Source organism: Carlito syrichta, unplaced genomic scaffold (assembly GCF_000164805.1).
Source record: "Carlito syrichta isolate Samal-C Ts95f unplaced genomic scaffold, Tarsius_syrichta-2.0.1 Scaffold311830, whole genome shotgun sequence".
NCBI classification, from domain to species: Eukaryota; Metazoa; Chordata; class Mammalia; order Primates; family Tarsiidae; genus Carlito; species Carlito syrichta.
In genome coordinates this window covers 803935-819773 of record NW_007255926.1, presented here as the reverse complement: position 1 = coordinate 819773, position 15839 = coordinate 803935, and the positions used below count along the sequence as shown (strand labels likewise).

At 39.3% G+C, this 15839-nt stretch overlaps 1 protein-coding gene across 3 annotated transcripts in view; it reads left to right on the top strand.

Moving 5' to 3' along the window:
- The first annotated feature begins 6732 nt into the window (after positions 1-6732).
- STRN (striatin) overlaps positions 6733-15839 on the top strand; it is a 69507-nt gene continuing 60400 nt past the window's right edge. For all 3 annotated transcript variants that reach the window (XM_021718102.1, XM_021718101.1, XM_008069131.1), the window contains exon 1: positions 6733-6837. In XM_021718102.1, the coding sequence (XP_021573777.1) occupies positions 6809-6837 (29 nt within the window). In that variant the 5' untranslated portion in view covers positions 6733-6808. The remainder of the gene's footprint in view (positions 6838-15839) is intronic.

Sequence of the window (15839 nt, the reverse complement as noted above, 5' to 3'; positions counted from 1 at the left end):
GTTTAGCTATTATCCTCAACATATTTATGATCAACTAGAATGCAAACATATGCTTTTGTTTGCAAGTACAAGTGGGAAGCACTTAGTAGGCACTCAGTGAATGCATGGTGACTGCATGAAGGAAGGCTTCTGCCTTTAGGGATTTCTAATCTGGTTGGCGATGAGATAAATCATTGGCACTTGGAAAATTAAATGAGAACAAGAAAATAATTATGTAATAGTCCCAATTAGCTGAGATTAATTATAGAAAGTGTTTAGTGGAGTACCTGGGACATATGAAGTACTCCAAAGTGCTTTTTTCTGGCCTTTTGACTAAATATGGTGTCATAAGGTGATAAAATAATATGTTTTTTGTCTTCTTTCCATCCCTCCCTCCCTCCCTTCCTTCCGTCCTTCCTTTTTTTGAGTTGGGGTCTCACTCTTGTCACCCAGGCTAAAGTACAGTGGATGCTCACAGTCACCACAGCCACTACTTGCTGGGCTTAGTTGATCCTTCCACCTCAGCCTTCCAAGTTACTGTAACTACAGATGCACGCCACCACATCTGGCTGATTGTGTGTGTGTGTGTGTGTGTGTGTGTGTGTGTGTGTGTGTGTGTGTGTGAGAGAGAGAGAGAGAGAGAGAGAGAGAGAGAGAGAGAGAGAGAGAGAGAGAGAGAGAGAGAGAGAGAGATTTATTGTAGAAATGAGATCTCACCAAGTTGCTCAGCCTGGTCTTGAACCCCCAGGCTCAGGCAATCCTCTTGTTTTGATTTTCAAATACAAAAATTAGAAATACTCTTGGATTTCAGAGAGGGATTACTGTGGCATGAGTAGGCTCAGATTTACTGTTGGTAGATTTTGAAAGTGAAGGGCATTTGGGGAGGTAGGAGGGAGAAGAGAAGGGCACAAACCCAGAAGGGAGCTGGGAAAGTTCAGGCAGTATCTGGAGACTGATTGTCTGCTTCCCTTGGAGCATGGGATGTGTGGGTAGGGACTGTGGAAGACAGCTAGAGAGAGGAGCTGGCAGCAGACTGGTTGACCTTTTTTTACTGGGAAGAGTTTGGATTTTATCTGCATAGTACTTCAGATTTGTGGATTCATAATGTATACATAGAGAATGCTTTAAAGGTGAGAAGTGTTGCCTCTTGAAGAATGCTTCTTTAGAGATTGTATACTTATCAGAAGATAATTCTCTTGGTTTAAAACATGTTTTAAGCTCCTTTGGCACTTCTAACCGTAAACAAAATTATGCGTTATAGAAGACTTGTCATTTGCAAGGAATGCTTTCTGAGAACTTTGTAAATCCCCACATTTTAAAATTAAGAGATCTTTGTGTGGAATCTTTATCTGCATTGTATTTCCATTGGGAATCATATGTCTCATATATAAGTTAATATTTTTTTCAACTTTAATGAAAGTTCTGTTTCACCTGAATCATGATGCTCAGGTTGGAGCATTTGCTGAGTTAGCTTAGTGAATTTGAAGGGTAGTGTATAGAACATTTAGTGGATTTGTTTACATTACTAGCTCCAAGCTATTATAAGATTTGACATTTTTTTTTTCCTAGCTAGGAGATGTTATTTTCCTAGTCCTTATATTTTTCTTTCTTCCGGCACCAGTTTGGCTTTCATTGAGTTGGGGGATGTTATTCAGGAAACTCAGTTTTGCCTGAGCCCTCGGGTTTGAGGCCTGCCTGGGCAACTTGGTGAGACCTCACCTCTACAATAAATCAAAAAATTAGCCGGGTGTGGTAGCGCACACCTGTAGTTCCAGCTACTTGGAAGGCTGAGGCGGAAGGATCCCCGGAGCCCAGCAGGTTGAGGCTGCGGTGGCCGGGAGCAGCCACTGCACTCCAGTCTGGGCGACAGAGTGAGACTCTAACTCAAAAAAAAAAAAAAAAGAAACTCAGTTTTATTAAGGTTAAGTTTTTTAGGCCAAGTGTGGTGTCTCATGTCTGTAATCCCAGCACTTTGGGAGGCAGAGGAAAGATGATTGCCTGAGCCCAGGGGTTTGAGATCAGCCTGGGCAATTTGGTGAGACCTCATCTCTACAATAAATCAAAAATTAGCTGGGTGTAGTGGCATGTGCCTGTAGTTTCAGCTGCTTGAAAGGTTGAGGCAGAAGGATCGCCTGAGCCCAGCAGGTCAAAGCTGTGGTAGCAGTGATCATGCCACAGAGTGAGTAACAGAGTGGGTAACAGTGAGATTTTGACTCCAAAAAATAACAACAGCAGCAGCAAAATAATAAATATTTTAGAGTTATGCCCTTTGAATGTTAAGATGCACATGCTTGGTGTCAGGCTAGACTTGTGCATTTAGCCTTTGGATTAGGCCTGTAGACTCTCCATTGCCTTAAAGTGCCCCCGAGGGGCTCTCAAAATAGTGGTAACCATGAATATTAAACCTGTGAATGTGGTAGTCCTGTATATCTGCAGGAATTACTCCCTTGATATCTTATTCTCTCACTCCTATATGTGTGTGTGTGTACATATATATAGTGTTGTCCTTGAGTACCTGCAGAGAATTGGTATCAGGACACCACTCCCCATACAAAAATCTGTGGCTGTTCAAGTCCTAAGTCCCATATATATAATGGTATAGTATTTGCATATAATGCATTCATACTGTATACTTTGTCATCTCCAGATTACTTATAGTACCTAATACAATGTAAATGTTATCTAAATAGTTGTTATACTGTATTTTTAAAATTTGTATTATTTTTAATTTTTATTTATTTATTTATTTGAGTTGGAGTCTCACTCTGTTGCCCAGGCTAGAGGGCAGTGGCACGTTCCCAGCACAACAGCCTTAACCTGCTGAAGTCAGGTGATTCTTTCACTTCAGCCTTCCAAGTAGCTGGAACTGCAGGCATGCCCAGCTAGTTTTCTGATTTATTGTGGAAATGAGGTCCTGCCAAGTTGCCCAGGCTGGTCTTGAACCCGTGGGCTCAGGCAGTCCTGTCACTTTGGCCTCCCAAAGTGCTGGGATTATAGGCATGAGCCACTGTACTCGGCCTCTATTTACTTTTTGAGTTGTAGTCTCACTCTGCTTCCCAGGCTGGAGTACAGTGTGGCACGACTGAGGCTCACTGCAGCCTCGACCTGGGCTTAGGTAATTCTTCTGCCTCAGTGTCCCAAGCAACTGGAACTACAGGCATGTACCATCATGCTTGGCTAATTTTTTTGTGTGTGTGTGGAGTTGAGGCTTCACTTTGTTGCCCAGGCTAGTCTCAGACTCCTGACTCCTGGGTTCAAGCAATCCTCCTGCCTTGGCCTCCCAAAGTGCTTGGATTACAGTTTTGAGCCACTGTGCTTAGCCTTATGTATTTATTTTTTGAATGCTTTTGATTGGTGGTTGATTGACTGTGAATGCAGTACTCAGGGATGTGAAAGACAGGCTGTCTGTATGTGTACGTGTGTGTGCATATATATATTTTTAAGAAGACACAATAATTTTAATTGTTTATCTAATAACAGAGCTTCAAAATACATGAAACAAAAACTGGTAGAACTGCAAGGAACAGGGACCAAACACACAATTATGTTTGAATATTTCAGTACCCCTCTTTCAATGGTTGACAGAAAAAACAGACAAAAAAATCAGAAGCATATACTAGACTTGAACAACACCCAACCGACCTGAGTGACATTTAACAGTGTATCCCACAGCAGCAGAATACTTATGTTCTTCAAGGGCACATGGAACATTTACCAAGATAGACCAAATTCTGGGCTATAAAATCTCTCTCTCTCTCTCTCTCTACACACACACACACACACACACACACACACACACACACACACACACACACTCTCACTCTTATAGCCCACAGACTTGTTTATTTCTTTTTTGTTTTGCTACCACTTTATTTTATTTATTTTTGTTTATTTAAAAAAAATAAAGATGTGGGGTACAATTCAGGGTTAGGTATAACAATGTTGATTATGCAGGTACCCTTGTTGATGAGGTATGCCCCTCACTCCCCTAGCAGTTTCCCTCAACTGCCAATCCCAACCCCCCCCTTTTTTTTTAACTGAATTTTCTTTCTAGCTCTTTGAGCAGATACCAGGAACATTTATAAAGATTTGAAAGATAGGAGGATGTACTGTGGGAACTGAGTGATTGGGGTCCTGAGGGAATGTTCATAAGATCTCAAAAAACCCACCGATGTCGTTATTTATATGCTGGCATAAGGTGATAATGTGGGTATAATTAATTTAGTGCATTAAATGAGAATTTTAGGGGTTTCTGTATAGGAAAGTCTAGATTTGTAAATTTACATTAGGGGAGGGGAGATTGTTCTGTAAAAAAAATACTATCTCCTGGAGCATTTCAGAAGTAACATGTCATCTTAAAAAATCCCTTACTCAGGACCCAGGCACAGTGGTAATAATGCCTGTAATCCCAGCACTTTGGGAGGCTGAGGCAGCAGGATCCCTTGAGGCCAGGAAGTCTGAGACCAGCTTGGGCAACAAAGCAAGACCTCAAAAAAATAGAAAAATTAGCCGGGTGTGTGGTACATGCCCGTAGTCCCAGCTACTTGGAAGGCTGAGGCAGATGGATCACTTGAGTTTAGGAGGTGGAAGCTGCAGAGAGTTGTCATCTCTGCACTCCAGCTGGGGTATCAGATTGAAGCTCTGTCTCAAAAAACAACAACAAAAAAATCCTTACTAGCCACCATGCCTGGCTACATTTTTTATTTTTTGTAGAGATGAGGTCTCACAATGTTGCTTAGGCTGATCTTAAATTCCTGGGCTCAAGCGTTATTTCCATCTTGGCCTCCCAAAGTGCAGGGATTACAGGCATGAGCCACCACGCCTGACTGCTCCTGACATTATTACCAGTACTTCTAAGATTTTCTTGATGCTGGCTTTTGAGTTGAGATTGTTTAATAGTATTTTATATTAAGGAAATTGGCATGGTGTTTGTTTTGAAATTTGAAAAGAAGTGAAATCTTAGAAAAGTTGCAAGGGCAGTCCAGTATCTTTTCTTGAGCCAATATGTGAATTGATAGAATATAGAAGCAAGTATAGTAGGGAAATGGGGAAGTAGTTAGTGGGTTGGGGACTGAGTCACAGTAAAGACTTCAGAGTATCAGAGACTGAAGTTTGAGAATCAGCCAGGATCGATGATGGTAGCAGAAATCCAAAACTAGCCAAAGAGGATAGAGAGAACAAAATTGGTAATTGATATTACTAATATTTTGAATGTTTGATTCCATTGATTAGATTATTCTATTAAAGTCATTTTAAGGAGTGCATAAAATTTTATGCCAAAGCCTTGCTTGACCTAACAAGCTGGGCTGTCATTTGCTTGCTTTTGACAAGACTTTCATTTTTATCAGCTTTAAATGCATGTTTCATTACTATTCTGCTTAGTTAACATAATTATCTAATTGTAGAATATATAATTTCAAAAGGGTATTGTGGATACTTGATGCCTTTTTCTCTATATATACTATTGAATTGCTTTCAGACTACTTTCAATTATTTCAGTAAGGTAAAATGTAATCCTTCTATTGATTGTAATGTAAATTTTAGGAGCTCTTGGAAATTAAACCAAAAACATAGTACTACCTACATCTTAGGGTTATAAGAAGCTTGCTAAGTTGGATTTGATGTTCATTGTGGTACTGAATAAGTAGAAATTAGTCTCATTCAAAACTAAGTAAAATAAAGTTTGATGGCTCACTCACTAAATTGTAGTTGGATAATTCCCATAATTCCTTAGAGATAAAGTCATCCTTAAATGTAAAGTTCTTACTTCATAATAAAAAAAAAAGTAAAGTTCTTGTTTACTTAAATAGGAGGCATTGTGGATATATAAATAACCTTGTTCTTTGTCTTAGTGTGTTAATATAATAGAAGGGGTGGTAGTACATGTGAGAAAAGTGAAATTAATAGCTATTCTTGAGGGCCCTTATTGACTCTATGGTATTCTGAGTTACTGTAACAAGTTAGTGTTGGTAACATAGTTTCAATTCCTTAAGTGGACGGTAGTATTTCCATTCTGTAAGTCTTTTTTGTTATTTTGGAGAGAGCTCTTTCTTGCCCCTCTGCTTTACTGAAAATAAAAGTTGTTTACAGTTTGTTTTATGTTAAAATGTAGCGTTTTAATATTTCTTTGGGGCAGCAGGAATGGGCAGGAGGCCATTGTGTCTGATTTTCCTTTTCCGACTTCCGCTTTCTTTGTTCCTGAGTATTACATTTCCTAAAAGGGGTGATACAAAGGGTGGGGATCGAGAAAAGGGAGTAATTTATTGTTTGTAGAAGAGGTCTAGGATAAGGTCACTTAAGACAAGGAATCTCTCATAAAATACAAATTGAAGCTTTTGCAAGGGGTTTATAACTGATGTTGCTTTTCCCCTTTCACTGTTTTATGAAAAAGAAATCCTCTGGATGGCATAAAAGACCAGCACTTTAGCAAACTATACACCTTTCATTTAGCTTGGTAGTTGTAGATTGTGCTCTTAGAGGCCATGGATTACAGAGTTGTAAAATCCCTTGTCTGAAGTAATATGCATATAGAGACACCCCCTCTCCTTTTTATTAAATTAAGCCTTTTTTTCCCTTCTCGTAGTCAATGCTGTTTTGTGGTTGTTGTTTTTTTTACATATTTTGTGACAGATATGTAAAGGAAATATTTTTGCATCTAATTGTTCTAACTTTCAAAGATTCTTTCCTCAGTTGAATTTTTTAAGAAAAGTATATTTGTTCTAAACTGAATTTTGTCTTTCTCTCCCTTACTCAGGCCCAGATTGCCTTTCTTCAGGGGGAAAGGAAAGGTCAAGAAAATTTGAAGAAGGATCTTGTGAGGAGGATCAAAATGTTGGAGTATGCTCTTAAACAGGAAAGGTAATTCCATAAAATAAAAGATAGTATTCTGTTCCTAAAATAAATTTGCACATTTTGATACTGTATACTCTTAAATTCAGGAAGGTCTGTAGTAAACATTGTTATGAATGGTTGTAATATATTAATTTTATTATTATTAGCTTAGTAATGGTCTATATATAAACTGATTTGTATGCTTTAAACAATTTCACTATTTTTATTCTACCCTGTCCTTTTTTAAGAAACATGTACTTCCTGAACTATCAATACCCTTTTCTTTTTAAAGTTGAAATAGTTTTTGAATTGTAAAGCAAATTTGTATAATGCTTACTCCTTTTTCCTGTCTTCGGATATTCTATTTGATGTATTCTCTTCATTTTTTAAGAAAAAAAATTCTTTATTAGACCATGTTGACAATCCAGTAGAGTTTTTTTTTGGTATTGTGTTCCTTTGCTATCAGTTGTTCCAATCTCTCCAGAAGCGAATCTTACCTTTCTATTTTACTAGTGTCTAAAATACTCAAGTAACAAATTTAGGTTACAAGTAAAGGAAAATAGGTCATGAACGAGAGTTTTGAAAGTTATGGGTTAAGTTTATTTGCTTTAATAGATAGTCTTTGGATTTTTTTTGTTGATGGTCTGAGGCAGTTCTGTTTTTGGATAGTTGAATACCTGATAGGTGGTCTTAGAGTTATCTATTTTGCTATTTTTTTGCTTGTTGGTGAGTCGGCTGCTTGCAAAACTACCATAAAACAAAGCATTTAGATGTTATTAGACAAATAGATATATATACATATCAAAAATAGATAAAACTTTATTAGAACCTGTGTTCACCTTTATATATGATCATTAAATGGCACAAGAGATTGAAAACAGATAGACCTCTTAGTGAATAGGTATTTCTTTTCATACCTTGAGAGTTTGATTGAAAGCTGTATTGGAGAGATGGAAAGAAAAACATTTTTTAAAGCACATGCTTTGGGAGTATTTGAGATTTTAAACTGTCTAAATTGTAGGCTTAACCAAAGAGAGCAGATAATAATATTAACCTTTTGCACTTGGAGTCATCTCATGAATCGCTTACCAGCAATTTGACTGTACTTTTTTACGGAATAGTGAAACATGAATTACTTCACATTAATAGTGTAACATTGGAACCAGTTATTTTATTGTAATGATATTTGACTTGTAATAGAATTTTGGGCATTGAGAACCTTATAAAAATTTTATTTCTTTTTCTAGTGTGGGGTAACGTGTGAAGCAGTCACCGACATGCATTGCAGGTTCTTTGATACATGTTGTGTAATAGCAGTTTATTTGACATCCTCCACCTGATGTTTTTCCATTCAAGCAGACAGTGAAGTCTCGTCCTCTTCCTTTCACATTAATAATATGTCATTTATTTTCCAGTCTGTTGTTTGAAGATGATGTGTAAGGATGCACTCGTGGCTCCTGAACACCACTTCTCAACTGATCAATCATATCTCAGTATATATTCCATCTTTTTATTTGCTTTTTCATGCAATTTGAATGGAAAACTTCAAGGAAACATACATTTTTTAAAAATTTACGCTGCATAAGTTTGTCCTGTATGATCACTAGCAGTCTCTTTATAGCCCATGTGAGGGGACATCCAAGTAGTTTGCTAGATTTACAGTATCCTCTCAGAGGGGACATTTGAGTGCAAAGTGTTTTAAAATGGCAACTATTTATTGAGTAGCTACTGTGTATTGGACACTGAGACTTAAAAATTAAGTAATTTGGATAGAGTAGCACAGCTGTAGTAGAGCTTAGATTCAACTCTGTGTGATTCTGAAGCCCATGTTCTTTACCAGTACATTATGCTAACTAATAAGAAAGGAGACTTAAAACATATAAATACTAAAGTAACCAGGGATGGTGTGTGTGTGTGTGTGTGTGTGTGTGTGTGTGTGTGTGTGTGTGTGTGTGTGTGTGTGTATCCAGACTTGTAAGCCACAAAAGAGCAGTGAAGATTGACAAGTGCTGTGGTAGAAGTCTGTAAAGAGTACGGTGAGATTACAAAAAACAGAATGGTTATTACCATGTGGAAGTTGGAAGTAGAAAAGAGGGCACAGTTAGAGAATGTGAAGCTTGAACAGCATCAAATAAGAAGGTGCTAGACAGACAAGATGCAGGAAGTAGAGAGAACATGTTGGCATGGAACAAAGCAGTTTGTTGTGTTTAGAAATTTGTAATCGTTGTATATGGTGAGTAGACTGTTGACAGAATGCTAGAGGGGGCAAGAGTCAGATCATGGAGAGACTAACCAAGGAGTTCAAACTTTTATCTTGCACATAACAGAGAATATGGAAAGTTTTCCAAAAAAAATTTCTTTTGGGCACAGTGGCTCACACCTGTAATCCCAGCACTTTGGGAGGTGGAAGCAAGAGGATTGCCCAAGCCCAGGGGTTCAAGACCAGCCTAGGCAACTTGGTGAGCCCTCGTCTCTACAATAACAACCTGCCCCCCGAATTTTTTATTCTAAAATAATCTCAAGCTAATAGAAGAGTTGCAGGAACTATGGTCTATCCTTTTCCCCAGTTCACCAGTGAACAACACCTTGCTATGTTGGCTTGATCACGCTTACACTGATGTGTAATCTGAAACATAAATGTAGAGATACTAGTATCATTTGTACACAGGTTTTAATAATTAATGTTTTTGTCAGTCTTTTTTCACTTTGATCTATTGTAAAGCAAATACCAGACATTCTGTAATTTACCTGTAAACATCCAAGTAAAGATCACGGTTTTACATGATTTTCTTTGCATGATTTTTGCAGATTTTTAAAGCAGTTTCACTTTAAGATTCAAAATTAAATAGAATGAGATCTTTAACATTACAGAGGGATTACTCACCTAATAGTAAATTTTTCAAAATATTCCTTAATGTTTGATAAAATTTATAAGATGAGCAATTTTTAATTCAATTTTTCAAGAATACACAGTGTATAATCTGAGACTTATTTGGAAATATCTGTATTGAGGAACCTCACCTATAAAATATGGTTCTGAAACATTTCTCCCATTCTCCCATTTCTCTCTATTCACTGTCACCTTTTAAAACAAACTATACTACTTTAGTAATCCAACTGTTCACCTTACATTTAGTATTTCCATATTCTAATTCATTTTCCATGCCCATAGGATTCGTTTTCTGAAACATAAATATGATAATCCTGTTGTATTCTTGCTTAAAAATATCTGGCTAATTTCTAAGTTCTTCTTTGTAAAATCCTTTGTGACCAGGCCCTTTCTATCCCTTCTCTGACTCCATTCCTTCCATAGCTTCAGACCTTTTGGATACTACTGTTTGCTGTTTTTTGGCCTACTGTGTATTTTTTTTGTTTTTCTCTCACCTTTAGATATTCCTTCTGACCGAAATACTCTGACTGGAAAACTCCTACTAGGTTTTTGAGATTTAGCTAGAATCTTTAGCTGTTATCTTCTTTTCAGTAGCTTTCTTTGACACCAACTTTGACAGACTTAGATAATCCCTTATCTACATTCTTGTAACACTCGATATATCCCTTACAGCTCTTACCACAGTGTGTTCCAGTTATTTATATTCCTGTCTCTTAGGCATGCCCGTGCCCTTCACCCTAACCTGACTGCAAACTGTAGGCTTTTTGTTATTGTTGTTGTTTTTTAGAGACAGGGTCTTGCTATGTTGCTCAGGCTGGTTTTGAACTCCTGGCCTCAAGCAATCCTCCTACCCCAGCCTCCTAATTTGCTGCCATTACAGGTGTGAGCTACTGCACCTGGCCCAAACTAGGTTATTCCCAGCAGCCAGCCAGTGCCTTGCACATCATAAGAATTTAATTATTGTTCATTTACTATAATCCCAGCACTTTGGGGACCAAAACGAGAAGATTGCCTGAGCCTGGGGTTCAAGACCAGCCTTGTCTCGACACTAAATCAAAAAATTAGCTGGACATGGTGGCACGTACCTGTAGGAAGGCTGAAGTAGAAGGATTGCCTGACCCCAGTAGGTCCAGGCTGCAGTGGCCGTGAGTATGCCACTGCACTTGAGCCTGGGCAACAGAGTGAGATGACAACTCAAAAAAAAAAAAAAATAGTTCATTGAAATTAACTAAATTATCTTTAACATCAACATTTAAGATGTGAGTGGGGTGCTATGTTATATTCCTGGCACAATATGTATAGTAGTAGGCTTTGGAACAAAATTGGATGAGACTTCTTTAGTGTATCATAATTGTTGAACAATTTTATTGCTCTTTTAAAGTAAATTTATAGCCATTTAGGGAGACTTAGCTATGTATTAAATATGGAGTTATTAGACATGAGATCTGTTTATTTGTCTTCTAGTCAGAAATAGACAGAAAAGCAATAGTGAACAAGAAAGATTAGTAACAGTGAGCTGAAGTGTTAAAACATTGGGATACAATATGAGTGAGAAGGTATTTTCACATATTGGCTTCAAAAAGAATGCTTTTAAGCTTGAGCAAGTTTCTGTGAGAAAAATATTTGTTACCAAATTTAACCATTAATAGGGAGAGCTTGGTTTTTTGTTTGTTTTCTTTTTTGAGTTGGAGTCTCACTTTGTCGCCCAGACTGGAGTGCAGTGGCCCCTCCTGGCCACCGCAGCCTCGACCTGCTGGGCTCCAGCGATCGTTCTGCCTCAGCCTTCAAGTAGCTGGAACTACAGGCGTGTGCTACCACGCCCGGCTAATTTTTTATTTATTGTAGAGATGAGGTCTTGCCAAGTTGCCCAGGTGGGTCTCGAACCCGCCGGCTCAGGCAGTCCACTCACCTCAGCCTCCCAAAGCGCGGGATTACAGACTTGAGCCACCGAGCCCGGCTTTTTTTTTTTTTTTGAGTTGGAGTCTCACTCTGTCACCCAGACTGGAGGGCAGTGGCACACTCCTGGTCACTGCAGCCTCGACCTGCTGGTATCCAGCAATCCTTCCGCCTCAGCCTTCTTTTTTTTTGAGTTGGAGTCTCACTCTGTTACCCAGACTGGAGTGCAATGGCCGCTCCCGGCCACCGCAGCCTCGACCTGCTGGGCTCCGGTGATCCTTTCGCCTCTGCCTTCCAAGAACTACAGGTGCGCGCTACCACGCCCGGCTGATTTTTTGATTTATTGTAGAGATGAGGTCTTGTCAAGTTGCCCAGGTGGGTCTCGAACCCGCCGGCTCAGGCAGTCCACTCACCTCAGCCTCCCAAAGCGCGGGATTACAGACTTGAGCCACCGAGCCCGGCTTTTTATTTTTTTGAGTTGGAGTCTCACTCTGTCACCCAGACTGGAGGGCAGTGGCACACTCCTGGTCACTGCAGCCTCGACCTGCTGGTATCCAGCAATCCTTCCGCCTCAGCCTTCTTTTTTTTTGAGTTGGAGTTTCACTCTGTTACCCAGACTGGAGTGCAATGGCCGCTACCGGCCACCGCAGCCTCGACCTGCTGGGCTCCGGTGATCCTTTCGCCTCTGCCTTCCAAGAACTACAGGTGCGCGCTACCACGCCCGGCTGATTTTTTGATTTATTGTAGAGATGAGGTCTTGTCAAGTTGCCCAGGTGGGTCTCAAACCCGCGGGCTCAAGCAGTCCACTCACCTCAGCCTCCCAAAACGTGGGATTACAGACTGAGCCACCGAGCCTGGCTTTTTTTTTTTTTTTTTTGCGTTGGAGTCTCACTCTGTCACCCAGACTGGAGGGCAGTGGCACACTCCTGGCCACTGCAGCCTCGACCTGCCAGTATCCAGCAATCCTTCCGCCTCAGTCTTCTAAGTAGCCAGAACTACAGGCGCGTGCTACCACATCCGACTAGTTTTTGCTTTTTATTGTAGAGACAAGGTCTCACTAAGTTGCCCGGGTGGGTCTGGAACCGTGGGCTCAGGCAATCTACTCGCCTCAGCCTCCCAAAGTGCTGGGATTACAGACTGAGCTACTGAATCCAGCCAAGGGAGAGCTTGGTTTAAGAAGCAATAGCTAGCAGGGCTTGGTGGCTCAGCCTGTAATCCCGCACCTTTGGGAGGCTGAGGTGAGTGGATTGCCTGAGCCCGCGGGTTCGAGACCCGCCTGGGCAGTGAGACCTCACTTCTACAATAAATCAAAAAATTAGCTGGGCGTGGTAGCGCATGCCTGTAATTCCAGCTACTCGGAAGGCTGAGGCGGAAGGATAGCCGGAGCCCGGCAGGTAGAGGCTGCGGTGGCCGGCAGCAGCCACTGCACTCCAGTCTGGGCAACAGAGTGAGACTCCAACTCAAAAAAAAAAAGAAGTCATAGCTTATGGCAGACACAGCCGTTCTGCACATATTTCATCTTTGTCTAATTTTTAATGAAATATTGATTAATAATGTATTATTATTGTTACATTTATTTTTGTAGACTGTTTTCTATTTCCTTTTTAGTAAATTCTGTTGTAGTTTTTCCTAAGACCACTAGAATGCACTATAATGCAGTATTTTGTGTTTGCCTTTTTTTGCATATATATAAAAATATAAATGCCATAAACTTTTATTGCTACTATTATTTTAAAAGCTTTACCATTGTCTGCCCTCAGCTTAGTTATATTCGGTTGTTACTTTGATTTCTAGGAGGTATTAGTACTTTGTCTTATGGCAAATGAAATATGTTTTTGGAAAAGTAAAAGGTAGACATTTACACTTAAGAACCTTTTGCCTGTGTATGAAATGTTTTACTTTCTGGCAACTGAAAGTCAAATTAATGTCTGTAAATCTTACCCTCTAATAATCACCATTAGTACAAATACATTTAAAAAGATTTGGGCACATTTAGTTCAGTGATAAAATCTTTGTGATTAAGAGACATGGGAATATGTATTCTAATAATTTGAACCAAACATACTTACAGAAAATTAAAAATACATACATATGTATATATACACACACATATAGTTAATTAACCAAATAACAACAAAAATAGTCTCCCTTTTGCTTCCGTTTGCTAGTTTTCCTTCCCAAGGAAATCGTATTAACTGATATATATTATTCCAGAAATATTCTGTGCATATTATATATATACCATACGCATAGAATATATATATGTCTTTTCTTAAAATGTATGTAAGGTATGCAGGCATATCGTACACAGTATTTTGTGCCTTTTAGTTTTCACTTAAGGTTGGAGATTAGTTCGTATGAGTATTCTTTTTTCCTTTTTAATGGAAACATGTTATTACAAAACATACATACATATATGATATAACAACGAATATAAAAAATACTCATGTACCCACCACCTACCTTAAGAAATATGACATGGGCTGGGCTCAGTGGCTCAACCTATAATCCCAGCACTTTGGGAAGCCGAGGTGAGTGGATTGCCTGAGGCTGCGGGTTTGAGACCAGCCTGTGCAAGTTGGCAAGTTCTCATCTCTACAATAAATAGAAAATTAGCTGGGTGTGGTAGCACATGCCTGTAGTTCTGGCTACTTGGAAGGGTGAGGCAGAGGGATTGCCGAAGCCCAGCAGGTCAATGTTGGGGTGGCCGTAAACATGTCACTGCATTCCAGCCTGGGCGACGGAGTGAGACTCTAACTCATTTAAAAAAAAAAAAAGAACTATGACATGAACTGCCTTTAGTTTTCATAGGTGTTTTAAGATTCCCCTTTATATACACCTTTTTTTTCTGTTGTTACTGCAGAATAATTCTAGTACTTTCCACATTTGAACATATATAATTGTTCATTTCCTTTATATTTAAGTTATTTTTAAAAACCTACAGTAAGTCTCAATTAGGTGGTTTGTTTGGTTTTTTTTAGTTGGAGTTTCACTCTGTCACCCCGTCTGGAGTGCAGTTGGCATCCTGCTCACATTCACTGCAGCCTTGACCTTCTGGGCTCAGGCAATCCTTCCGCCTCAGCCTTCCAAGTAACTGGAACTATAGTCATGTGCCACTACGCCTGGCTAATTTTTTGATTTATTGTAGAAATGAGGTCTTGCCAAGTTGCCCAGGCTGAATGTGTCTTGAGCTTGTGGGCTCAAGCAGTCCTCTCACCTCAACTTCCCAAAGTGCTGGGATTATAGGCTTGAGCCACTGAGCCTGGCAGATTTTTGTTGTTTATGTTATTAACCCAGTCTTAACACATTAAATGTTTTGGGAAGCAAACAAGTAAAAATAGGGAAATACATTAAACAGGTATGGCCATTTTTAGTTAACCCTTTTCAAATTTCTACCTTATCTGGGTTATTTTTCTGATCCCGGATGGTTAAACCTAAGTTGGTTAAGTCTTATTAACGTTTGGTTAACTTTTAAAAGAAAATAGACAATATTCCCATTCACAGTTCTTTCTGAGTGAAAGACAAAGACATCTTGACTAGTAAAAGAAAAAAATGTTCATTCCTCCTGGAATATCTTATTTTACATTGATAATTTGGGCTGAGTTTCCTCCCTTGGATTGTTCACTGTAATGCATATTTCGCAAATTATTATACCTGATAAGGCACAGATTATTGCAGATGACTTTTCTTTTTTAAAAGCTCAATTTTGAGGTCAGGCGCGGTGGCTCACACCTGTAATCCCAGCACTTTAGGAGGCAGAGGCAAGAGGATTACCTGAGCCTAGGGGTTCGAGACCAACCTGGGCAACTTGGTGAGACCTCGTCTCTACTATAAATAAAAAAATTAGCTGGGTGTGGTGGCACGCACCTGTATATCCAGCTACTTGGAAGGTTGAGGTGGAAGGATTGTCTGAGCCTAGCAGGTTGAAACTGTGGTGGCCATAATTGTGCCACTGCACTCCAGCCTGGGCAACAAAGTGAGACTCTCACTCAAAAAAGAAAAAAACTCAATTTTGGGAAGTTTATTTACAGCTTTATTTCAAAATCCAAACCTTTTCTACTGCTTTTCCTGGTAGAATTCAACCATAGCAGTCATCAAGAATGTTTGAATACTAAAGAAACTAGAATGGATCATTTGTAATTTATAGAAAGAAGAGTTATGATTCCCAGACTTATTCCTTAATTTTGTTATCATGACACTCAATGGTATAAGAACAGCCACATCAAAGGCAAATGCTTTTGTA